The sequence below is a fragment of the Phascolarctos cinereus genome, unplaced genomic scaffold (genome assembly GCF_003287225.1).
Source record: "Phascolarctos cinereus isolate Bilbo 61053 unplaced genomic scaffold, phaCin_HiC Scaffold_2;HRSCAF=192, whole genome shotgun sequence".
Taxonomy (NCBI): Eukaryota; Metazoa; Chordata; class Mammalia; order Diprotodontia; family Phascolarctidae; genus Phascolarctos; species Phascolarctos cinereus.
Window position 1 is genome coordinate 83,465,410 of NW_027555625.1, and position 27,874 is coordinate 83,493,283.

The window sequence follows — 27,874 nt, forward strand, 5'->3', positions numbered from 1 at the left end:
ATGTCATCATATAAACTGTTCTCCTAGTTCTGTTAACTTTACACTGTACCAGTTCACAGAGGTTTTCTTCCTAATTTCCTTGAAAACCATCCACTGCATCATTTCTAATAGTGTCTTAATATTCCATTATACCACAATTTGCTTAGACATCTCCCAAAAGATTAGGGACACTCTTGGTTTCTAGCTTTTGGACTCTATGAAAAATTGCTGCTAATAGTGCCTTAGAACTGCCTGTTCGTATCCTTCAACCATTTATCAATGATTAAAAAATCAATGGGGAATAGTTCTTATAAATTTGAATTCATTCCTTATATCCTGAATATGAGATTTTCATCACAAAAACTTGCTACAAAGATTTTTTTTAAAAGTTACCTGTTTCCCTTCTACTTTTAGCTGCACTGGTTTTGTTTGTGTGAAAACAATTTGATTGCATGAAAACAAAATTGTCCACTTTATTTTTATTACCTTTTATGTTTTAATTATTTACCCACATGGATTTAATCTTGGTACATATGATGTGAGGTGTTGACTTATACCTAATTTCTTCAAGATAGCTTTCCAGTTTTCTTGATGTTTTTGTCAAATAGTGAATTTTGACTCCAGTAATTGGAGTCTTTGGGTTTATCAAACATTATGCTACTACGCTGGCTTATGCCTTTCTGCTGTATGCCTAAGCTTTTCCATTGCTCAACTTTTCTTATTACTTAACCAGTACCAAATCATTTTAATGATTACTTCAGTGCAGCACAGTTTAAGAACTAGTATTGTTAGATTCCTCCCTTTTTTTTCCATAATTTTCCTTCAGATTCTTGATCTTTTCTTCCTCCGTATACATTTCATTATTATTTTTTAGGTACATAATATAATCCTTTGGTAGTCCAGTATGGCACTGAATAAGGATAATGCTGTTATTTCTTTTATACTGACTCAATCTACCCATGAGCAAATTAACATTTCATAAATTGTTTAAGTCTATATTTCTGCAAGAAAGGTTTTACAGTTTTATTCATACAGTTTCTAGGTCTCTTGGTAGACAGACTGCCAGATGTTTTGCGCATTCTGTATTTATTTTGAATGGAATTCACTTTCTGTCTCCTTTAGGTTTTGTTGGTAATAAGAAGAAATACTGGTGATTTACATGTTTATTTTATATCCTGTAAATGTTCTGAATTTATTGTTTCAATTAGTTTCAGCTGACTTCATGGTTTTCTAAAGAAGACACATCATCTGCAAAGGGGGATAATATTGCTTCCTCTTTGCCTATGCTTATTCCTTCATATTTTTTTGTCTTATTGCTATAGTTAATATTTCTGGCTTTATGTTAACCAGTAGTGGTAATAATAGGCATCAATATTTTCCTCCTGATTTTAATAGAAAAGTTTCTAGTTTTTGTTAATACAGCTAATGTTTGTTCTTGATTTTAAGTAGACATTATTTATTCTATTAAGGAGAGGCTCATTTATTCCTGTGCTTTACAGTGTCTTTCAACAGAAATAGGTGCTAAAATTTTGTCAAAAGCCTTTTCATTATCTACTGGGACAATCATGTATGTCTGTTGGTAAAATTTTTTCTTATAATTTATATTTTTCCATTTTGAGAATGATTTTAGATTTTAAAAATTAGCAGGCTTTTGTTTTTCCAACTAGTCATCCTTTAATCTTAACGATGCCATTTAATAGGATATTTGAGCTTTTAGCCTGAAATTTTATCTTAGAAGCTGTGACAAGTAAATATTAGAAGCCAACATCAGAGAAAATATAATGATGCCATTTAGGACTTAGCAAACCATTTTGTTAGAATGGACATAAAGAATTATTATGAACATTTAATTTCATGTTAAAGATCACTAGCACCTAAGGAGGCTTTCTTCTTAATGTAATCAGAAGAACTAAAGACGATAGATTTGCCTAGCACATAGACAGTTTGAAGCCTACGTGAGCATAATAGAGACAACCAATCTGTAAACTGCAGCGTGAGAATAGTAACAACACTTTCCTCACAGACAGTTGTTAGGGTCAAATGACATATTTGTAAAGCAATTAGCACAGTACCTGGCACATATTAGGTGCTTAAAAAAGGATTTTTCCCTCTCCTCCCAGGATTTCAACACTCTTATCACTCCTGCAAAACGAAAGGTGAACATCTTTATCATTTTTTATGTCCCTTTCCCAATTTTTGGCATGAAAGCGACAAATTATGGTCAACCACGCAGCTTTACTCACTAGAATCAAAGTTCTTGGAAGGCAGGAACTACTATTTTTCCTTTGTATCCCCAGGGCTTTGAATTGTGCTTGGCACATGATAATCACTAAATGTGTCTGCTGATTAATTGAACCAGAAAAAAAGAGAAAACAAGAGCCCTTCTTCTTGAGAGCAGGCGCTGTGCTTTTCAGGACCATGCTGTGGGGAAGGGAGAAATTGGGATCCCAAGAAGATAGAATTCATTAGCAGGTGGGGGAAACGAGCTGAGAGAAGAGAAGAGGCATCAAAGATCCAAAATGATGATATTATAGCAATATGAAAAGACAAGGAAGGAAAAGGCAATTAACAGAAGAGGCTACTGGACTTCTGTTGCCAAAAGCTCCCCACTAGGTCCCCATTATCTCTTTTACTGAAATAATATACCTGGGAACAATGCTTCTCAGAAGAACCTTCAACAGGAAAAAAAAAAGATAAAGGAAGGCAAGGGAGAGTGCTCTAATAGAGCCAACAAGTGTGATTGTTAAGAAGAAAGGACAAAGCTTTTATTTCCCAGAAGCCCCAACCAATAAGAGAGTCATAATAAGAACAAAGAAAGAAACTTTGAAGCATAAAAGTTCTCTGCTAAAATCCTGCCTTCCACAAGAAGCCTTTCTTGACCCCTTAATGCTAATGCCTCCCCTGTCACTATCAATGATCTCCAATTTCTCCTGTGTATAGTTTCTGCACAGTTGTTTGCTTGTTGTCTCCCCAGTCAGGTCCTTGAGAGCAAGGGCTGTCTTTTGTCTTCCTTTGCACACCCAGCACTTAGCACAGTGCTTGGCACATAGGAGGTAGTTTTATCCATTCACATTTGGAGTTATACTTGTTACAGTTTTTTTCCTCCATTAAACACCGCCTCCCCCCAGTCAGTATTTAGTCTCTACAGTTTGTTTTGCTTACACTAATCAACACTCAGTTTCTTTTCCTGACCTTGTCCAATCCCATACTTGAGTTTCCTTTTATGTTTTCATTCTCTTTTATTTGTATTTTCCTTCCCTATCCCAGCTCAGATAAGAGTTCAATATCTAAAACTTCCTGTACCTCAGCCATTCCTCTATCTCAGTGATATTAATTGTAAAGTCTCTCTCCATGCAATGTTGTTTTCATTCTACCCCTTTTTCTTACTTCTTGTAGGATTCCCTAGAATATATACCCAGGAATGTTCATTTACAATAGAGGCTGGAGTCTGCAGTGGGAAGCCTGCTTCAGGGGCTCCAAACCTATTACTTGTCTTTCTTTTCTCTCTATCCCTTTCTGTTGCCAACCTCTTTTTCAACCTGACTGCTCCTTCCTTTCATTCAATTCTCTGAGCTTTGCCTTTCCAGGATCCAAAACAAATTTCTTTCCCTTACTGGCAAAGAAGAGTGACTCAAACTTCTTTCTTGAAGATGAGCTCCTCAAATATCTACTACCCAATACTTCGGGCAGAGTTTTTTGCAAGAATCTTTCCTCATTCCTTCTCCTCTCTGTGAGGTCTCTTCACTATGCTGCCTTTTCACTTTCTGCTGGCTATTCCTAAATCCCACTCCTCCTTTTGCCATCTTCCTCCTAATGCTCTAGTTCAATCTACCTCTCCTCTCAGCCACTAACCAATCATTCCCTTTGTCCCATTCCATTCTATTCCTCTGTATTATCTTACAACCTTAATGTTGATTTTCAATGAAATAAGGTCTTATTCCCTTGAGAATTCTTCTGGTTACTCCTCTATTTATTTTCATCTACTTACTTTAATCTCTATCGCTAGACAGAATTTGATTGGCCAGTGAGTAAGTAGTAACTCAACTAAGAGACTGGTATAGTAGGCTTCATCCTATGTTTTACATCCATGCAACTTTCCTGTTTCTCCTTTTTTTCCACTGTATTTTTCCTTTCTCATTCTGTAATTCTCTGTTTCTGAGAATCTACTGCCACAGGGTAGGTCTTTTTTTCTAAATTCCCTAGTCTCTGCTTAAGCTTTCTGATTCTTCTTTTTTATATAATAAAAAGCTCTAATTTGTGTCCTCTCCCAAACAACCTAGGACATTTTGTCTCCAGCCTACCTGACAACTCTTAATCTAAAAACAATAAGCAAATCAATGCTACCACTGCATCTAGAAAGAGTATGACAATGGTCTGCTCTACAGCTTCATTCAACATTCCTGCGACTCTGGACAACATTCCCCTACATGCGTTGTTTCCTTATATTAGAATGTAAGCTCCTTGTGGGGAGTGTGTCACACTTTTGTCTTTGTATCTTCAGAACTTGGCAGAGTGCCTGGACTATAACAGACACTCAACAAATGCTCATTCATTCATTCTCTTCATTTTCCCTATTATACCTTTTGATCATTACCTCTGTTGGCCCACTGAAGCTTTGCCTTCTTGTGATCTCCCAAACAATGTGTATGATTTATGTTTCATTAAGAAAATAAAACAACTCGGAGCAGCTAGGTGGTGCAGCGGAGAGAGCTTTGGCCTTGTAGTCAGGAGGACCTGAGTTCCAATCCAGCCTAAGACACATGACACTTACTAGCTGCGTGACCCTGGGCAAGTCACTTAACCCCAATTGCCTCACCCCCTCCCCCTAAAAAAAGAAAAAAAACTTAAAGATTACCCCTAACCCAGATATGTGTCCTAGCCAAATGAAAACCAATGTTTTATTTCTTGGTTTCTTCATTACTGTCTGAAAGTATTTAACCTTTTATTGATTTGTTAGTTTGCATGTTGAATAGCTACTTATCTCTAGTTTATTTTGAAGGAATAATCTGAATTCTTCACTTATATTCAAAGTCTAATTGTTTCTTTTATGTTTAAGCTCAGCTTTGCAAAATCTAATTTGGGATGAAAATTGTCTCTGGTCTTCAGAATATCATTCAAAATTATCCTTTGGTGTTTTTTTTTTATAAACATGGAGTAATAATATTCTGCTTTGAATATGAAGGCTTTTCCTTGCTGCTTGTAAAATCTGTGTTTTCATTCAGGAATGTGACCCCAAAGTTTCTTGGTGAGTTAACTTGGGTTTTCCTTTATGTTGTGGCTCTGTGAATCCTCTAGGATCTGTATTTTATTACATACTTCCAATACTGCTGGGAAATGTTTCTATATGATTACTTGATACTTTCAGGGTTTTTTTCCCACTATTATTTCCTGGAAGACATATAATCCTTAAATTATCTCTTTACATCCTATCTTACAAAGCAGTTATTCCTGTTACATACTGCATTTATATAGTATTATAAATTTGTATATTTGTAAAAGTTCATTGTTTCTCTTTTTTTCCATTGTATTTTTGCTTTCTCATTCTGTAATTCTCCTTTTCTTAGAATCTATTGCCACAGAGTAGATCTTTTGTTCTAAATTCCCTAGTCTCCACTAAAGCTTTCTGATTCTTCTTTTTTATATAACAAAGCTCTAATTTAGGTCCTCATTTCTTTTACATTTTCACTTAAATATCTGTGCTCTTCTGAACTATTCTGAATAAACAACAGGAAAAACACACTGGACAGCCTAGGACTATAAGACCATGGCACACTGCTGCCACTTGGTGACAGCATACCAAAATTACAGTGAAAGTAACAAACCTGAAGTCTGGGAAATCCAAAAATTCCATTTTAAAATGAAAAAAAGTATTCGTTGCAACTTCCAAGGGCTTAACATATTAAACATTTGACATAATTTGATAAATATTTGTTAATGACTCCAAATGTGCTCAAGAACCAGTCATTTATATTTGCAAATTCCTTTACAATTTACAAAGTAGCTTCATCATAATAACCTTGTGAGTAGTAAAAATATTAGTCCCATTTTTCAGATGAATATACCATTTATGCAAGAGAAGGCTGTCAGCAAAGCCACAAATTAGACTACACACAGGAACGACCAATCTATTGTAGTAAAAATTGTTTCAACTTATAAGTATACTTTTTCAGTGAAAATGTCTCAAAGAACAAACTACTAATCGGAGTCAATTTCTAAGAAAAAAATCTATAAAACATTCACACCAAAACTGTTGTTGTCATTTAACAATAGTACAGGTTACAGAGAATTCAGAAATTGGCAGAATCTCAAGTGGAAAATTCCAAATGACCTACTTATGAACAGCAAGTAGCTTGACCTAGACCTGACCTTGCATAGCTTCTAAAATGAAGAACCTAATATCTGACTACTAATGAAAAAGGCAATAAGGAAAAAGGAAAACATTTCTGTAAGTAAACACAATTTTATCAACAACAACACAGTCCATGGGGAAAAAAATATAACAATATCCTATTAAATCTTTGAAACTAACCAAAAACAGTAACTAGGTTGTTTTTAATAATCATAACAATAACTACAATTTATATGGTACATTAATGTTTGCACAACCCTTTCCACGTTATCTCATTTGACCCTTACAACAAACCCACGACACGGGTGCTGTTACTATTTCCCTGTTGGAGATGAGGAAGGCAACTAGGTGGTACAGTGGATGCAGAGTTGGGCTTGGAGTCAGAAAGACCTGAGTTCAAATCCAGCCTCAGACACTTACTAGTTGTGTGACCCTGGCAAGTCTATCTAACTCTACCTGCCTCAGTTTCCTCATCTATAAAATGCGCTGGAGAAGGAAATGGCAAACCACTTCAGTATCTTTGACAAGAAAACCTCAAATGAGATTTTCATTGTGACTCACAAGGAGTCACAAAGTGTCAGATGTGACTGAAAAATGAACAACAAAAAAGAGATGAGGAAAATGAGGCTGAGAAGTAAAGGGACTTGTGGCTACTAAGAATCTGAAGCAGAATCCAAACTCAGATCTTCCTGACATCAAGTTCAACAATTTATTCATTGCACCACCTACTTGAAAACTGATAAAGACACAACTATTTTGAAGGAACCACTAATTATACAGAGCTAGTAACCATGACTCTCTTGGTCAGGACCTGTGATTTCATTGGTTAGGGAAATCTGGGCAACTTAACTCCCTACAGCTATGCAATATATAGTATTAGAGAGTTGCCCATGGCACTGAAATCCTGTTACTCTCCTTTGTTCAGCCAATCAGGATAGGTCAGAAGGATTTAAGAGTCCAGGTCTTACTAATTCAGAAAAATTTTGTATCTACTATGACATGCTGCAATGAAAAGAGCCTAAATATCAAATCAAGTACTTTAACATTCAGTGAATTCAATGCAAAGGAGACAATAGAAGAGAAAGGTGGAAATATGGTAAAAGCATTGTTCAGCAGCAAGAAACTAGGAAGATCAAAGACTTGTAGACTATACAAAAACCTGCTGTATGTAAATATGCATACGACTTTTTTCACTAAGAAAAGTAGGAATCATTGTGCATAGTAAGCACTTAATAAAAATAATGAAATTTACTGACTTTTTTCTTTAAACAGAAACAACTGCTTACTGATATGGAAATCATCTTTAAATCAACGTCAAATTAGAAGACAGTATTCAACTAAAGCAACTCCAATTGGATCTACGTAATTAGCTTGATGCGCCCAAAAAATGGGAAATGAGGAAAAGGAATATACTAAATAAGAATCTTAAATCTTTCCTAAAGATGTTTAACTGTTATAAATTGATTATCACAATGAAGAGATCAAGGGTCCCAGAAACATCTTCTGTCAAAAAATACTTGACCTTCCTTGCCAAGTGGAAAGATGAGGCAACCAAGTGCAATAATAACAATAACAACATTCATATAATTTACTGTATATATATACATATACACACACACATACATATATATAACACATACATATATATATATGCCAGGCACTGTGTTAAGCACTTTACAACTATCATCTCATTTGACCCTCACAACTCTGCAAAGTAGGTACCATTACTATCCCCATTTTACAGATGAGGAAATTGAGGCAAACAGAAGCTAAGCAACTTGTCTGGAGTTACAAGCAAGGAAGTATCTGAGGCTGGATTTGAACTTTGGTCTTCCTCACTCTTAACCCTGGTGATCTATTCACTCACTATAGCACCTAGCTGCCCTTACAAGTTTAGAAAATAAAATCATTTATAAAAGTAAAGAAGAGGTTTAATAATGCCATAAGTTAATGAGAATAAAAATTAACTTGTTCATATTTTTTTAAAAAATGTCTTCCAAAGCTCTATTTTATCCTAGGCAGCAGCAAAGTTTTCAGATGACATAGGACTTAAGTTTTGGAACTGAAAGATAATGCATTTTTTTTAAGACATAGTTTGAGAGGAACATGGTATCAGAAAACCTACTTAGAGGGTAGGTTTCCCTACATATTCACTAATAAGTAGGGGAAAAAAAAATCAGTTTTCAAGTTACAAAAAGGATAGTATAAACAAATTTTAAATTGTGATCTATTTTATAATTTTATTATTCTCCAAAATTCTCCCCAGAACATTTCCTAGACTAAAAAGTCTGTAGATACTTGTTCAGAGAGTTAGAGGATGAGGATGTATCTAGACCTGAACAAAAGGAATCTCGTTAGAGCCAGTTCTGTCCCCCAGAAGTTACTTGGGACAGGGTTAGAGCAGTGAAAAGTGAATTCTCCAGTGATGGTGGAAGTTGAGAATTCTGAGGTCCAGCTCTGGAAATAAATACACCATCAAAGGGGAAGGAATCAGTAAGTACTAATTTCAATCTCTTCCTGTCTGCTGGTTCATTCCCCACTGCCTACAAACATACCCATAATATTCCCCCACCCTGAAAAAACCCTCAATTGATCCTTTCATCCCTATCACCTTATATTCGATTGCCCTTTGTGATTAAACTCCTTGAAAAGGCTGTCAACAACAGGTGCCTTCACTACCTTCCTTCTTCTTCTACTCTCTTCCCCTTCCCTGAACTCTACTCCCTGTCCCATCCCTTCTGTCCATCTCATCTTGTCTATCCAGTCCAATCCTGGCCACTCCCCTTCTTTCTTCTCCTCTTCTCCTCCCTTCGCCTAATCCCATACAATTCGGTGTCTGACCTTTACATTCCACCAAAAATACTCTCCAAAGTGACCAATGGTATCTTAGTTGTCAAACCCAATGGCTTTTTCTCAGTTTTCATTCTCCTTGACCTCTCTGCAACCTCTGACACTGCTGCTTACCCTCGCCTCCTCTATATTCTCTTCTCCCTAAGTTATTGGGATACCACTCTCTCCTAGTTTTCTTCCTAAATGATCTCTCCTCAGTCTCTTTTGCTGGAGCACCTTCCAGATTACAGCCTCTAACTGCAGATGTCTCTCAGCATTCTGTCCAGGTTTCTCTTCTCCTCTCCCTCATTTATTTCACTTGGTGATTTCATTAGCTCCCAAGTATTTGATTACCATCTGTATCGTGATGATTCTCATATCTACCTATTCTATCCTAACCTCTTCTGATGACATCCAATCTCATATCTCCAACTGCCTTTCAGACATCTTGAACTGGATGAATGTCTAGTAGACATGTCCAAAACAGAAATCATTTTATCTTTCCTTCTAAACTCTCTTTCCCTACTGCCTTCCCTAGTGCTGTGGCGGGTAACACAATATCTTAATCTCTTAGGCCTACAACCAAGGAATCATCCTCAACTTCTTACTATCACTCACTCTCATATCCAATCTGTTTCTGATTTCACTTTTAACACATCTCTCAAATATACCCCCTTCTCTCCTCTGACACTACCACTGCTCTGGTACAAAGCCCTCAACTGGATTACTGCAACAGCCTGCCAGTAAGTCTGCCTGCCTCAAGTATCTTCCCACTCAAATCCATTCTCCATTCTGCCACTACAGGGATTTTCCTAAAGTGAAGGTCTAACCATGTCACCCCTATAACTCAATAAATTCCAGTGGCTTCCTCTGACCCCCAAGATCAAGTACAAAATCTTTTGCTTGGTATTCAAAGCCCTTCATAATCTATCCTCCCCCCCCCCTTCCAGTCTTCTTACACCTGACTCCCTGGCACATACTCTTTGATCCAGTGACACTGGCCTCCTCGCTGTTCCATCTCTCATCTACAGCCATTTTCTCTGGCTGTCCTCCATGCCTGGAATGCTCTCCCTCCTCATCTCCCTCTGTTATCTTCTGTTTTTCCTGAATATAGCTTGTCTGTATTTTTGTTTGTTTGTTTGTTTGAATGTAGTCTCTCCCATTAGACTGTGACATCCAGGAGAGCAGGGACTGTCTTCTACAGTTCTTTGTATCCCTAGTGCTTAGCAAAATAAGACTGTTACATGGTATGTGCTTACTAAATGTTTATTGATTGATTAAAAAAAAAACAATAATCTAAAAATCACACATGAACTCAGGCAGAAGAAAATTTAGTCAAAAATCTAGAGCACAAGTAGATAAAATCAAGAGAAATTGTATAAAAATCACATGGAGAGATGAGTAACAAGACTTTAAAAGCCTGCAAATATCTTTAAGTAAATATTGCAAGTCAAAGGAAACCAAAATTATGAAACTCAGAACCCCGTGGATTCCCAAGATAGCATGGGACCAAAGCAGGATGTTCCAGAATGGTTCAAAGAGACATATTACAACCTTGAGAGAAGAATTTTAATGAGAACAAATTGCATAATTTATGGCCAGCACAGTAGAAATAATTAGCAGAATAGAAAAACCTGACTCCTGAGTGGCAAACAGAAGCAAAAGAGAGGATTGCAGATTGGAAATACAAATATGCTGAAGTGAAGGACAATCTTCAATAAGAGAAAAGAAAAGCAAAAATGTTCAAAGAACATGATTTCTATATAAGCAAAACACACTGCTCTCAAAGTCAACTTAAGGATTGCAAGCCTCCCAGAAGAATTAGTCAAAAAACTTGAATACAACAATGAAAAGAATAAATACAAGAAAACTGCCTAAACTTGTGAATACAGACAATGAAGCACCAATCAGACAGCTAGACAGTATGATGACTAGAGTGCTGAACGTGGATTTGGGGAGTTCAAATTTGCACTCAGACACTTAATAATAGTTGTGTGACTCCTGGGCAAGTCACTGAACTTCTGCCTCAGTTTCTTCACCTGCAAAAAAGAGACAATAACAGCATCTATCTTGCAGGGTTGTTTTGAATATCAAATTAAATATTTGTAAAGCACTTAACACTCTGTCTAGCACACAGTAGGCACTATATTAATACTCATTCCCCTCAACAATAAAAGAATACACAAAGCATCTCCAGCAAATAAAACAAACCTACCTAACTGCTTCAAACTCCAAGGCACAAAGTATTTAGATTTCAAAATTCCAATTACAAACAACAAATTTTGCAAGCATCCAGGAGAAAGACCTTAAAATACAAAGAAAAGCAAATCTGAATAACTCCAAAACTATTTTGTACTACTAGAAATCACAGAAAGGAAGAGAATAATGTATACTGAAAAACAAAGGCACTAAAGATACAACCTATAATGATGTACACCCTGCAAATCTGAGTCTAATCATCAATGAAAAAACATAGGCCTTCAATAAAAAGAGAGGCACTTATTCTTGTAAGAAAAAAAAATGTTTTTTAATTATTTCTGAGCAGATTTTTTAACTTACAAATACCACAAACAGAAATAGAAGGCAAATAACTACCAAAGCAAAAAATAGCAAAATATCTAGAGATTCTGGAGACTATTTAACCAAAAAAAAAAAAAGGATTAAAAAACTAGAAAGAAAAGACACCTACTGGGTTAAAAAAAAACAAACAGAGGGCTCCTTAAGATATTTCTTTCTAAAGTCCAAAAAGAAATGAAGATGAAAGGAAAATGTAAAGAAACAGGAAAGGTGATGGTGAAAGAGCAGGCCTGAATCAACACAGACCCAGCTACAGAAGATTGTGCTGCTTGGTGACTTGTAACCATATAGCATAAATGAAAAAAAAAAACTAGTCTTAAAAATAAGACTTTTTTCTGTCAGGAAGCAATTTAGGGTAGTTGAAAGAACTATACAATTTCATAAATGAAATTCAAACCAATCTCATTCTTCTATTCAATTTTGAAACTAGATCACTAACTGCCTATCCAAGATATGATCAATAAGGGATTAACTCAAGGGATTGTCTAGCCAGTTTGCCAAGAGGCATTCCCTTATCTATTGAGTTTTGCTGGTGTGGATTGTCAGGTCAACCTTTATTAAGGAGCTATGGCTCTCACTGAGGAGATTCTGTAGATTTCTCATGGTATCTCATGATTTCTCAATCAGCAGAGGACCTCACCATCTATATAAGGAATCTCTTTTCAATTTGATCTGACTGTGGCAAATACACTAAGTGAGCAAGTTACCCTATTTTTGTTTAGCTTGAAGCTGCTAATCAAAAGAGTGCTGAAGAAAATTATCTCTGTGATGCATCTGTCAAGGAATCAACAGGATTTTAAGTACAGTCTCTGCCTGCTTTAGGTTATGCCTGCTCTCCAAGGACAAGCCTATGTAAGAAAGAGATATATATTTGTAGGTTAGCCATTAGATGATTAGTTCTATAATCCATGATATACCATGAAATAAATATTTATATACTAAATAGAAAAATCATCATCTAATAACAAGTTTATCCTATTACTTGAGAAGAGATAATATTGGTCTTGTATTAAGTGATAAAACTATGAAAAAATATAAGGGTCTAGTCAACTTAAAAAGTGAATTCCCAACAGTATTATTCACAGAAAACACTGAGGGAATAGAGGACAATGCAGCATCTAAGAATTCAAACCTAGGAATTTTAACAGAGCAATCTAATTTCCTCTTAATAAGTAAAAATCACCCAATTTTCCCCTCTCATAATATATAATTTCATTTTTTCTACCTTCCATCTAACTCTCATGATAAAATGACAGCTATTTCATAAAAATAAAGCGGGGGTGGGGGAGTAAAGGAATGGCTTTCTGACCTTTACCCAGTTTGTTTTTCCATACCAAGATAAAAAAAATTCTAACATTTAAAATGTTAATAAAAATATATGATTGGATCACTCGTGGGAATCTAGCTAACTGAAAACTACCCTTTAATACATGATGTTCAAAAGCCAAAAATTTTTATGAAGACTTCTGATGTCAGAGTTAATTTGTTTTACTATTCTTATCATATAAGCAACTTTCAACTCAATTTAACAAATACTAAGTCCTTGAGACAGGTATTGTTAGTCTCTTCAGTTTACCAATAATCTGCTGATTAGCAGTAGTTGATTAGTATCTGCTGATCAGTAATGTCAAAACTAAAATCTATGTAGCCAATAAATTGTTTATGTGACCAAATTATGATAGTAAAAGCCAAGAGAATGGGCACTGGCACAGATGTGGAACTTATTGTATCTATAGCTACAGAAAAAAAGGAAATCAGAAATTCCATGAGGAATGAAGTTTAGTCTAGGAAAAGTTTAGTCAAATAGAGTTATTAATCTAGGGAATAATACATAAAATTTAAAGAAAAGAATGGACCAACCTACCAGCTACATGGCCAAAAGCTCAAAAAATGAATAAACTGGAAAGAAGTAAATCCTGAGTACCAACTATGGGAAAATGAGATACTAAATATACCACGTTTTCTGCGATGGGTTTAACTTTGTTAGAGAAAATTGTTAAGGGCAGCAAAGTTAAGAATTCAGTCTTTATATAGGGTAGTTATGTTTAATCTGTTTCATAGCTACTATTAATCCCAGAGCTAACCATAAAATGTATATGAATACATAAATATATAAATGTGTACCAGTTCATAAGGAGGATCAGTGAGAATGTGTAACCTAAAAATACATTATTAATATCTAGGATGGTTGTGGTTTTAACATCAGGGGTTTCTAATAAGGAATGAAAAAAGTGTCATCAAACATATCTGTTATATCAACAGGGGAGACTGACTTATTCACATCCTTCCATCAACTGTTCAGAAGGTCTACTCAACATATTGGAAGTTTTTTCTAAGTCTTTTAATTTCATTACAAGAATGACAGAGTAGCGTAGCAGAGATAGAATATGCCCAGATCTGGGGCTAACACATAGTGACTGTGTGACTCTGGGTAGATCACGCAACTCCTTTCAATGCTATAAAGCCACTAAAATGGTCAGTTGCAGAGAAAGTGCCAACCTGCATTGGGAAGAGGGAGTGTTCTATGCAAATAAATCCACTGGTCCAGTCCCTATGCCCCGTCCTTAAAACAATCAGATCATCATATGTCATCCCTTGCTCATGTATATGACTCACCTACCTCCTCTTCTGGTCACAAATGTTTTTGATGTTTTCTTACAAACCCAAGTTAAAATAAGCAACATACCACAGCCTAGCTACACCCTTTGTGTTGTCTTTCCATTGTGCTTTGGATAACCTGCAATTTGGATTATTCAACAATTGCGGGGTTCTAGGATTCAGAGCCACCCAACATTGCCAGGAGAATATTGATAGTGAAAGGTTAGGGTTTAAGGTAAAGAGATTAGGATCATTGAAAGTGCTATGTGATTCCCCTAATGCAATCCAGTTCATTCTGTTCTGAAATATATACCGATGCACTAATTCAACAGCCTCTCCATCCAAGTGTCCCTCATAATCTGGGCAATCTGAATTCTTTATTCATTTGGTTTTTCCTTCATGAGTTCTAGGCTAATCATTGTGTGTTATTATGAATCTCACTGAGGTGGCCCTATGGTACACTGTTGCACAAAGCAATCAGTGCAAAATCATCTAGCCTCAGGCACTTACTACTGGAGTGGATATACCACACCAGTATCTTTGCCAAGAAAACCCCAAATGGGGTCACAAAGACTTGGACACGACTAAAAAAACAAAACCTCAGCAAATGTTCACAAACAATTCTCAAATACTTAATGAGATGGTCAAGCAGATATATAGGTTGATAATTAATGTTTTCTTGGTAACCCCCCCTTTTAAAAATAATAATACCATCTGTCATTTTTTTCCAATCCTTTAGAATCTTCTCTACTATAGATATACTAAAAATAGATTCCTGAATATCTTTAAATTTGTGTGATAATCTAAAGATTGTAGGAGAGTTCTGAAGCCAAAAATTAGAACTATTCAATCTAAAAGAATGTTTACACTAGACATTCAACCAAACATACAAAGGATTAACATTTGACACACCTTTAGAAAAGAAAAACAAGGGAAAAATGGAATCCGTGCTCTGACACTTCCCCCCCCGCTACCTACTACTACTACTACTACTACTACTACTACTACCACCACCACCCTTTTATATAGCCCCTACTATGTGCCAGACACTGCACTGTGCTACTAGCTGCTAATGAAGAAAATGAAAAACTATATCATCTTAAAGAAGGATCTGCTTTGCTTCACATCCACTAACAAAACTTAAGGAAAAATAGCACTGATTATGTTTTTTTGGCAATCCCATCAAAACAAAAACCATAATCCTTGTAAGAAATAAGCAGAGTCAACCAAAACAAATCCATCCACCTGCCATGTAAAAAATGGTTATGTCTCATTTTTCATCTTGACTCTCTCATCCCTATGTCAGCAGGTGGGTAACATGCTTCCACATCACTTCTCTGAAGTTGTGGTTGGCCACTGCCTTCACTGGAATGTTTAAGTCTTTCCAAATTGATAAACAGCTAGCCAAGTTTTTCTAAAACCATCCCTTTCATAATTTCTTATGGCACAATAATGTAACATTTTATTTTTTCACCTGTTCCCTAGTTCTCTCCTACAGCAAAAAGTGCTACTATATTTTTGTACATATGAGTTGTTTCCTTCTTTCTTTAATCTCTCGTTTATTTTTTTGGAGTAGTAATCTTCCTAGTAGTAGTATTGCTGGGTCAAAAGGTATAAAAATTTTAGTGAATTTTGTGTATGATTCAAAATTACTTTTGATAATTGACTGACCAATTCACAGCTCCACCAACAGTGAGCCTGTATTCTCACAGCTCCCACCAATAAATGCCATTTTCATTACATTGATTTCTATCTGGTTCACTCTAATTTTCAAGGAGTCTGTTACTTGAGGTAACTTTTGCACATCCTGTTCTCACTTGTTTATTCTCTTATTCTTTCCCCTTAGAAGAGGGGCTCTTAACCTAAGACTCATGGATAGACTCTTCAGAGAGTCCATAAACTTAAATGGCAATAAAAATACATAATTTTTTTTGGCCTCTTTTTGTATTCCCAGCACTTAGTACAGTGCCTGGTACACAGCAGGCACTTAATAAATGTTTATTGACTGACTGGTCTTTGCTAGAACACTTCCATGTGCTGCACTCCTGGGTCAGGGTTTTCCGACTGGACCCCTATTCTCATGCCCACAGGCTATCTGGTTATTCTGGTTATCTCTTTGTAGAGAACTAGGCTGGCAATATGTATCTACTGAAGTTTCTTCTTGGATTTCTTAATCATTTCTCAGTTTAGTGTTCTGTTTCTTATCTTCCATGGAACAGTTATTAGAGAGCTGGGATTTTCTGCTTCCTTTCACTGCACTATCTTGATGATAACTCTCCTGTATACTGCTTTTTTTTTTAAGTGAGGCATTTGGGGTTAAGTGACTTGCCCAGAGTCCCACAGCTAGGAAGTATTATGTGCCTGAGGCAAGATTTGACTTCAGGTCCTCCTGACTCCTGGGGCCAGTGCTCTATTCACTACACCACCTAGCCGCCCCTTCCGATATACTACTTCTAACAAAGCTCTATAGGTAATGCTGTCTTTGCCACGACAGAGATAGGTCTATTTTAAGGCCTTAGACAAAGTTGTCCATAATTTCTAGTGGTTTGGACTGAGAGAACATTAGCTGAAAAGTCTAGTTGTATGAAATGTGTGCCAAGGCCACAAACCCAGTATGCTAGCCTGAAATTCTTCTGTAACCATTAGAAACCCCCACTTAACCCCAACCGTAGTTAGTAGCAAAATTATATTTCATCACTTATTTGCCCCATCCCAAGAGTTTAACGACATTTAAGTAATGGTAATCGTCCCAACCAAGATGGCTCCTTCCCTCCTAAGTGCCAAAACTACCCGAGCTGATATGTCCATCTACTCCTGAAATAGCTGGCCTCCATACCTACCACACATCACCTCTGATTGGGGGCCACTCCATCTCACATTTTGGACTGCTCTATTCACACCTCTTCAGGTAAAGAGTCAACCTTTACCTCTCATCACTCCTAATTCAATGGATGCCAGAAATAAACCCTGAAATGGATCTTCTGCATGATAACCTCTAGCATCAAGAGGAGACTGAGCTGCCTTACTTCCCACTGCAAAATGCTTTATAATAATTCAATTCACCTATTTCACATATCCTCAGAGAGTTAGAAGATCTAGTCCAACCTTCTTCATTTTACACATGATTAAAGTGAGGGCAAGAGATTTTAAGTAACCTGCCCAACGCGATATTTTCCCCTGTTTATCTGAGTGACTGTCATTAATAACTAGCACGGTGATTCATAGCATATACCTTTCAAGTAACCACAGTGGCATTCAAACAGGGAGCTGAATGCTATCAAATCCTTGCAAAGCCCTTGGAAATAAGCTAGCCTGTGTATCTACTTGCAATATTCACACTAACAGACCTTTGAAAAAACTGAGAAAAAGGGCAATCGATCAACGGCTCTTTCGCCTCTCAAGCCGGATGTTTACTTGCCTCACTCTGTATTTATCCTTCTGTGAGCCACTGAACTTTGCTATGACAGTTTCACAATGTCCACACCCTACACCATTGTTGCTTGTGTATGAGAATATATATGCACAATAACCAAAATTAAAGTAACTAAAAACAGGAAGAGATACAAGTCTAAGGAGAGAACATGGGAGCCAGGACACAATGTACACAGCCCAGAACTAGTACCAGTCTCCAGCCAACATCAGCCCACAAGCTGTGGCCTCCATACCTAGGAAGATGATCTTAGGACCTTTATCTATAGGAAAGGCTAGTTCAGTTAAAAGGAAACGGACCTTAAGCTACAGCAATATTAATATACTTCTAGAATAAAAAGTCCTAACCTCCAAGTAGTATATAGATATAGGGGTGGAGAACCTGAAAAGTTCTATATATTCTAGCTTCTATATATATATATTCTAGCTTCTCTCTCTCTATATATAAAATCTAGCCTCTACATATATATTTCTATATATTCTAGCTTCTTAATCTTTAGCATGTTTCAATTTTCTCAGCTTTTAAACTCTCTTAGGGACACAAGCTACTTGAATGTACCTGGATATGTAACCACGACCTGGCCCTTGGAAAACCCACAATTCTCCATTTTCCATTTTCATGTCCTCTTAATTAAAAACTCATTCCCAAAGAGTACTATCTGTCCCTCCCCAACCCCACCCCAAGAATTTCCTAAATATGTTACACGCCAACTTTCTATCAGGCAGCGTATGACAATGGTTTCATATAAACCTAGCTGAAGCGGAAGGAAATGTAAATGTTGGCAGGTACAGAAATTTCATGAAGATAATCTATAGTCAACAACCTCCAGAAAAATTTCAAAATATAGAAAGCTTTACCTGGTTCCAATTTTATTACTTTAATTGCTGCCAGTTCACCAGTGTTAACATTTCGAGCCTAAGAAAGAAGAAAAAAAAGTTTTAAAGTTTTATTTAAAGGTTACATTGGTTTAACATTTGATTCTTTAAGTCATAGTGTGATAGTTTACATTTTAAAATGCAATAGTAAAACTGTGAAATTATTTGCTGCTAATTTAATTTATTCATGGTTTAAATCAGATCCCTTAGAATCATAGCAAGGCCAGTTTGGATATATTTCAACTAAATGACTAAACACTAAAAAACAATCCTATGTCAAAGAGAGAAAGGTCCCATATGTGTAGGAAAGTACAGTGCTTTTGGGAATAACAACAACAACAAAAGAGAATTAAAAACAAAGTAGGAATTTATATTAATGGGGGAATAGCTAAACAAATTATGGCATATGAATGTGACAAAATATTACTTTACTGCGAGAAATAATAAATATGAAGAATTCAGAAAAACCTAGGAAGACAAATTGACACACATACAGTAAGCATAATATATAAGAACAAAGCTAAAATCAGCCTTAAAAAATTGTGATACATGATCTAATATTATTGTACTAGAAGATAAATATGAAAACTATATAGATGACAAGACCGATATGAACAGATACAAACGGAAGTAAGCAGAACCAGGAAGATAACAAGCATAACAAGGCGAAGAGAAAGTGCAACTACAAAAAAAAGAAACTGAATGCTGTGTAATTATGACGACTCCCTTCAACACACAGGTATATGGCTGTGGGTATGGAATATGCATGTGGTCAATATTTTAGCTTGTCTGGTTCAACTGCTTTTTCCCCCTCTTAATCTTTGTTATCAAAGGAAGGTTCAACAGGTAGGGTAGGGTGAAAGAGCTATATCTGAAAATAAGCATGATGTAAAAACAAAAATAATCATTTTTTTAAAGAAAAAGAATCCTAGAATGTAAGTGGCTAGATGCTGCATGAATGTAAAATCAGAACAGGCGCCTTGCACGTTTTTAAATATATGTAATTTGGCAACTACCTAGAAAGGTATCCTCAGAAGACAGTATAAGGACTTATTAAACACCCATTAGGTGCCAGGCACTGTGATAAACCCTGGGAACACCAAAAGGCAAAAAACCAGTCCATGTTTTCAAGAGCTTACAATCTAATGGGAGATACAACATGTAAACAACTATATATAAACAAGATACCGAGAGGATAAATTAGAGATAAGCAGCAGAGAAAAACACTAGTATTGAAGGGAACCAGAAATGGCTTCCTGCAGAAGGTGGGATTTTAGCTGAGACATGAAGGAAACCACAGAAGCCAGAAGGCAGAGATGAGGATGAAAAGAAAGGATTCCAGGCCCTGAGGACAACCAGTGAAAATTCCCTCAGAAGATGGAGTGTCTTGTGCGAGGAAAAGCAAGGAAGGCACAGTTACTAGATCACAGAGTATGAAGAAAAGGGAAAGGTAAGATGGGGCCAGATTATGAAGGAATTTAAAAGCCAAACAGAGGATGTGATATTTCATCTTGGAGGCACTAGGGAGTCAATGGAATTTATTCAGCATGTGAGTGACAGTAGACCACTTTAAGAGCTGAGTGGAGAGTGGACTATGGGGTGGGGAGAGACTAGAGGCCTAAAAGGTCAAATAGGCTACTGGAATAGATGTGAGGAGATGAGACTCTGCCTTTGGGGTGGTGGTGGTGTCAGGAGAAGAAGTGAATATATATGCTGAAAAAGTTATCTACACATTATTTAAAAAAAAAAAAAGGTCACAGAACTCTGGTTGAGAACCTCTGTCCTAGGAAAATATTATGTTTAAAATCCAGGTGGAATAAAGCAGGATTTTATCCTCAACCCTTCTAAAGTACAATGAGATCCTGCCACAATTGTTTTTGGTGATAAGATGATTCATAGTACAAGTGTTAACAGAATATACATGACTTAAATAGTTCACCAACAGAAAGATTATACATACCAGGTTACAGAGCTGAAGCATAACTGACCACAGGAGGGCACAATTTGCTAGTCACAAAAATCATATAAAATTTCACGTCCCACAAGGGGTTTTGTTGTCAATATTGTATTAACTACAATAGTTGATTTGCTAATAATAAAACCAGCTTACTTTAACAGTCATTGGTAAAATATAACTGCAAAAGGTTTAAAAAAAAGAGCTTTACAATAAATCAATATTTAATATATGGTTTGGGTGGTGTTGTTTTTTTAAATACACCTCTGGTTTTATGGGCAAGATATTCTCAATGAGAAACTTCCTCCACCAAAGCAGATCTAAATACGCTCTGCAACTCAGTCCTAGAGAGTTTCAAGAACTTGCCCCAAGCCACACAGCCCATATAAATTATAGGTGAGACTTGAGCCCAGATCTTCCAAACTCCGGGGGGCCTTCTATAAAAGACTCTTTTAGACTCACTTATAAAATATTAAGAGTTAAGAAGGAGCTAAACTGGGGCAGCTAGGTGGAGCAATGGATAGAGTACTGGCCCTGGAGTCAGGAGGACCTGAGATCGGGCCTCAGGCACTTACTAGCTAGCTGTGTGACCCTGGGCGAGTCATTTAACCACCACTGCCTCAAAAAAAAAAAAGACATTAAATACCCTTCAGTTCAACCCCATTATTCTAACAGAGGTTAAATGTCCAAGGTCACACTGCTCTCCCTGAGCAGTATTTTTCTCATTTGTAAATTTAGGGATATTGGATGATGGGTCTTCTAGGATGCCATCTAGCTGTGGATCTATGAATTGTAAGAACCTGATAGGATTTGAACCTAGAGTTCAAAACTCTAAAGTTATGTAATTTCTACCACACCACAATGCACCTTTAGTTGTAAATAAAATTATTCAGAAGACTCTTTAGTTTGAAATTTGTCAGTAAACCTCAATTTCCTTACATAAGGAGTGAGGCTTTTTTAAAAGCAATTTATTTTGATTTATCAACAATCACTTCCATACGTTTTTGAGTTTAAAATTTTTTCCCCTTCCCTCCGTCCCTCCCCAAGATGGCACGCAATCTGATATAGGCTATACATATACATGCCTATGAAACATATTTTCACATTAGTGATGTTGTAAGTAAGAATTAGAACCAATAAGATGAACCACCAGAACAAGGAAACAAAACACAACAGAAGAAAAAAAAAGCAAATAGTATGCTTCAATCTGCATTCAAATGCCATAGTTCTTTCTTCTTTATGGATAGCATTTTCCACCAAGACGCCTTTGGAGATGTCTTAATCAATACTAGTCAATGCACAATGTGGCTGTTACTGTGTACAACATTCTCCTAGTTCTGCTCACTTCACTCAGCATCAGACCATATAAGTCTTTCCAGGTTTTTCTGAAGTCAGCCTGTTCATCATTTCTCATAGCACAACAGTATTCCATTACATTCATATACCACAACTTGTTCAGCCACTTCCCAATTAATGGGCATCCTCTCAATTTCCGATTCTTTGCCACCACAAAAAGAGCTGCTATGAATATTTTTGTACATGTAGGTCCTTTTCCCATTTGTATGATCTCTCTGGGATATAGCCCTAGAAGTGCTATTGCTGGGTCAAAGTGTATGCACATAGGAGTGAGTTTTAAATTTAAATCAATTCTTCAGAGTCAACTGAAAAGCACTCAACTAAAATACTATTTTTTTTTTGCCTTTACAACTCTGAAATATTTTCCAGCATATGACTTAGCTGGCAGTACAGCAGCTAATCACAAAGGAAAATATTCCAAACTATTCTTCAATATCCTTTGTAAGAAAACTCTGACATACATGCAGCTTCGTTTTTGATGTTTAAGCAAACCAGTAGGTCAACTTCAAATTTTGAATCTCTACCCTCATAAAAATTGATTTTTAATCAGGATCTGATAGACAGCCTTCTGTCTAAAAATCACATTCTACAGTTTCTGAATTGACTCAGTAGTCAAGATTTCACAAAGAGAAATAATGCTTAATTAATATTATTTAAAATTCTGAAGATGCACTATGCTGTCATGGAGGCTCACGATTAAATGTAATTGTTCTTAAAAATGCAAACCAGGAATAAAGTAGACAGCTATAAAATACTCTTTTGTATAGAACTAAAAAATTCTAGGGTCCTAGCAATGACTATAACTAGGCGAAAAAAAAAAAAAACAAACAAAAACCTGAGGCTGACTGCCCTTCCCTAAATAACTAGCAAAAGTGAAAATCCATAGGATGATGGCTCCATCTTCCCATTACCTCATCTTCATTAATGTACTTCTGTGATAGGAAGAGAGAACTACAATGACTTTGATGGTAATAAACATTTTTAGTTGTGTCATCAATAGCCAAGAGAATTCTATTTGAGTATGTGTCAGGGAAACCTGGCAGAATGGCACATAACCAGTTTATACCAGTCATGCGCTTACTAGGTTTCCAAAAATTATGTGATGTGATACATATGAGTGAGCCTGATAAGAGATTCTGGAGATCCAAGTATGGCCTTAGTTTAAATGATCTCACAGAGGCAGTCAGTTCTAGCCCTGCTTCAGGCTTCTTAATCTAGTCAGCTCTTTGGGAGCCATATAAAGTGAGGTAGGTATCTTCTGAGGTGATTTCATACTGGAGAAAAAGATTGCCAGAACATCATCTGCTGGCCACAAACAAAAATTTTAAATGGGTGCAAAGTAGGTGCCCAAAAAGCAATTATTCAATACTTAATTTGAAAAATTACTATTCTAGGTACTAATCTAGTAAACAAGAAAAGCCATTCAAGGGGCAGGTAGGTGGGCAGTAGATAGAACTCTGGCCTTGGAGTCAGGAGGACCTGAGTTCAAATCCAGCCTCAGACACTTAACACTTAGTTAGTAGCTGCATGACCCTGGGCAAGTCACTTAACCCTGATGGCCTCACAAAAAAAAAGAAATAAAAGAAAAGCCATTTATTTATTACCTATTTAGTAAACTCCTAATCTCCTCCTTACAAGGTGGTGTCAAAAAGTTTCTCTATGGACCTATGAACTCACCTAGTAGACAGCCCTGTGAAACTCTTGTAAGTATTGTCCCATAAATCATCCAGTGGCTACCATTTATATAGCATTTTAAGGTTTGCAAAGTACTTTATAAATATCTCATTTGATCTTCAAAATCACATGTTACTATTATCCCATTTTACAGATGAGGAAATGGAGGCAGAGCACTGTATTCTGTGTACTCCATTTTTTTTCCCTAGTGAAAATGAGTGGGTAAAATTTTACTACGGTTTTGCAAACCTGGAAAGGGAACCTGTGTACAGAAGAAATACAGGAAATGTTCATGAATCACTACAATATGATGTGTAGGCACCAAAGCACAAAACTATGCAAATTCTTCATGCATCAAGTCATCTAGCAACTGTTTGAATACTATAACACACCATGCACAATTAAATTCAAGTACCCCTTATTATGAATGTTTACTGAAATGATGAGATAGTACCTCTATTTCTGACTCAAAATTAAAATAATAATATTAATCACTAACATTTATATAGTGTTTTAAGGTTTGCAAAGTGCTTTATAAACATCTCATTTGATCCTCAAAACAATCCTGGGAAGTAGGTGCTATTATTATCCCATTTTACAGAGGAGGAAACTGAGGTAGACAATGGTTAAGTAATTTGCCCAATGTCAAAGAGCCAGTAAGTCTCTGCATCTGGATTTGAACAGAGGTCTATCTGACTCCAGGTCTAGTGCTTTATGCACTATAGTTGAGTGAGTTATGTGATTTTTCTGCAGGTTTTCTCTGCTACTGCAAATTCAGACATGGTGATTTTGGAAGGATGGTTGGGTTTTTAAAAACTTCAGCATACCATGCATAAGGCTTTTGTCATTATTTCAGGGAATTCACTTCAAAATAATTTATCCTCTGAAAGTTTTACACTTGTAATAAAAAGTATTTGTTTTGGTAATACTTATTCTTTTTTCTAAACATCACAGATCAAAGGTCTGCAGGCTTAAACAGAATAATGACACATAGACCGCTTCTACATGTGCTGAAGCTGTTGGAATCCCCCAAATGGAGGCTTTGGTGACTAGAAAATTACAACCTATGAGAATTTCTAAAGTTGTCACACCTTTTTCAGTTGTTCACAGAATGAAAGACAATATGTAAATGGATAAAAATATTTTTTTCTCTACCATTTGTATGCTTATACTCAGAATCATGAGCTTGCCTGAGGAATAGAAAAGCTGTTCTGATGTTATCCAACTGTGGAGACTAACTATCCTGAGGAAGCAGGGTATCTGACATTTTTACTATCTTCCTGCTTACCAATGCTGCTTTGTTGATTTAAGCCATGGATAAGATTCATTATGCTATCAAGGAAACAAAATTTTAATATAAAAGTGATTTCTTAAGTCTGTCAGACAACCAAAACAAAGATTCCAAGTCTCTTCATAAGCTTTACAAGGTGCTTATATAATTTTAAATGATTCTTGTGCCTGGAATCTTATAACGAGTATAAAATTGAGAATAGGCTTAGAAATAATTAATTACAACCCAGAAGAGGTATTGTATTATCTTCTGACGAAGATAAATGAGATAGGGTCTGTGGGATTCATAAAAATCCCTACCCTAGGGAGGCAGCTAGGTGGCGCAGTGGCCTTGGATTCAGGAGGACCTGAGTTCAAATATGGCCTCGGACACTTGATACTTACTAGCTGTGTGACCCTGGGCAAGTCACATAACCCTGATGGCCTCACCACAAAAGAAAAAAAAATCCCTACCCTGGAACAAATTCTTAAAAACTTATTTTGAAATAGAAGCCTGAATGTTGACATGTACTTGTTTGTGGTTCGTTCACTGTTAGTAATACAGATATTGTGAAAACTGCTAACAAGTCAAAAGCATGTAAATTCAATGAAGGAACTTTCCTGGGAGGGAAAGATTGCTTCCATCTTTGAGTTTGTAATTAGCTTTGTCAAGAGACATCTATTTGATACCAATCAAAAGGTTCTGAAGCTACATATTTTTTACTCAGTCTCGTGAGCAATAAAGGACCAAAAAGCTTACAGCAGAGACTTTATCAAAAAAGCAAGTTCCAGGGGCAGCTAGGTGGTGCAGTGGATAGAACACTGGCTTTGTAGTCAGAAGGACCCGAGTTCAAATCCAGCCTCAGACACTTGACACTAGCTATGTGACCCTAGGCCAAGTCACTTAACCTCAGTTGCTTCACACACACACACACACACACACACACAGGCAAGTTCCAGAAGCACTGCTGAATACGTTCATCTAAAACTGCATTTGCATCTATAGCCACATCTATATAGGAGACAGTGCAACAACCGATATTCAATAATGACTCTTAATTCTAAAGGAAAAGGAAATATGGAGCAGTATGCTCTGTATTTCAGGCACATACTCATGTCACATTTTGAAAATATTCCATTAGATAAGTTAACATCAAAGACAACCAACTAGAGAAAAATCCCACTCAGGCCAATTTCCTGATTTTATTTAATCTCTTTATTTATTTCTAGTTATCCTTTTATGCTTCACTTCAATGCCTCTTACCCAGTGTGATCTGTGGTGCTGACCCTGACACAAAAATTCACAAGGAGTTGAATAACACTGCATTGACCCATTGCTTATTGCCTTTGTCTTTTTATGACTAGAAATTTCACAAATGTGAAGCTATTCAAATAATACTAATTCTCCCCTACCATTTTTATTACTAAAATAAAATATTTGTTTACTAAAAATTACGGTCAATAAAGATAGCAAAATGTAATAAATCCCTTGTCTGTCTCCTATTTCTACGAGCAATCTAAAACCCAAATGTGATTTGCTGTGAAAGTTGCTAGTAAATTATACTACAAATAAAAATAAAACAATACCTAAATCCTCCTCTTTCCATTTTATAAAGCAGTTTTGAAAGAAAAAAAAGATACATTCTAAATTCCTCCTAAACAGTCGCAATAATATTAAAAGCATACTCTGGGGTGACCAGCAAAGATGGCAGACCAGCAGGAAGAAATTACAGTTGAGCTCTACACCCACCAAGAATGAGAAAAGATCAGAGTAAGTCCTGATTACTAAATCAAAGCCAAAAAAATAAAAAGCATTTCTGATTTGATTTGTTCAAAACCTGAAGAAATTAGAAACCACAAGAATCTAAAAGCAAGAAAGGACTATAATTGTTCACTACAAAAGGTATACATGTACTTAAAATACTTAAAGAAATGATGACTCCCTCTCGCAGTGCTGCTTCCAGCCAACACTAAATTGATATGTCTAAGTGAGGCCAGCAGGAAAAAGGGAGGATGGGGGTAAATGAGAGGCCAGACTAACAAGTCAGAGAGGTCAAGAAGCAGAGGAGTGAGGGCATTCTAGGCTTGGGGAACAACCACACACACACAAAAAAAAGATGCCTGGAGCCAAGAGATGGAGCGTCTTGTTTGTGGAATAGCCAGGAGGCCAGTGACACTGGATTACAGAATACCTTATGGGGAGTGAGTTGCAGAAAGACTGAAAAAGTAGGATTAGGGAGGTATAGTAGGATTTCTTAAAAGAAGTGAGGGTCCACTTGAGATTGTGTAACATAAATTTATAGTAAACCAAATCAGAAGTGTTGTGTGATTTTCTCCATCTTTGTTCAGCAGCACATGTGTAGAAGAGAAGGCAACAAATGGTGAGAGTGAACAAAAGTTGAGGTTTGGCAAGGGCATAATCAGTGATATAAGGGCACAAGAAATTCAAGGGGAGGACAGTATGGAGCTGAACTGGTTCACTAAGGGTTCAAGATTGGGAGATGAGAAAAGAGCAGCTACTGAAGAGAAGATGACGTAGGAAAGATTTAAAAGGTCAAGTGAGTGGGAGTCGCAGTTTGGACAAAGGGCTGGGTTTCAAAAATGAAGGCAGATGGAAAGGTGAAAACCTAACAGATTATGGTCTAATAAGGTGATTTCAGAATTCTTGAACATGGAGGGTGGTACATTTGTGGATGACAGCAAGATATGACCATCTTGGTGTGTGGGTGAGATAGGATGAAGGAGTAGCTCATGAAGGTGAGTAGATAGGGTATTTGAGGGAGTACATACACAAAGGAAGGAGGGAGGAGGGAGAATATATACAAAGACATATGTATATGTATACATACACATATATGTATATATACACATATACACACACGCATGCATGCATGCATGCATACATACATACTCTAGGAGTTGGGGAAGAGAAGGAAAATGTGAGCCAGTTATCAAACTCATTAAGAAAGTAAGGGGAGTGACCT

General features: G+C 36.5%; 1 protein-coding gene across 5 annotated transcripts in view; it reads right to left on the reverse strand.

The window, feature by feature from the left end:
• The window catches only part of MAP4K3 (mitogen-activated protein kinase kinase kinase kinase 3), a 195,992-nt gene that overhangs the window by 123,440 nt on the left and 44,678 nt on the right, over positions 1–27,874 (reverse strand). For all 5 annotated transcript variants that reach the window (XM_020976955.2, XM_020976957.2, XM_020976956.2 and 2 more), the window contains one exon: positions 18,620–18,677. In XM_020976955.2, the coding sequence (XP_020832614.1) occupies positions 18,620–18,677 (58 nt within the window). The remainder of the gene's footprint in view (positions 1–18,619; positions 18,678–27,874) is intronic.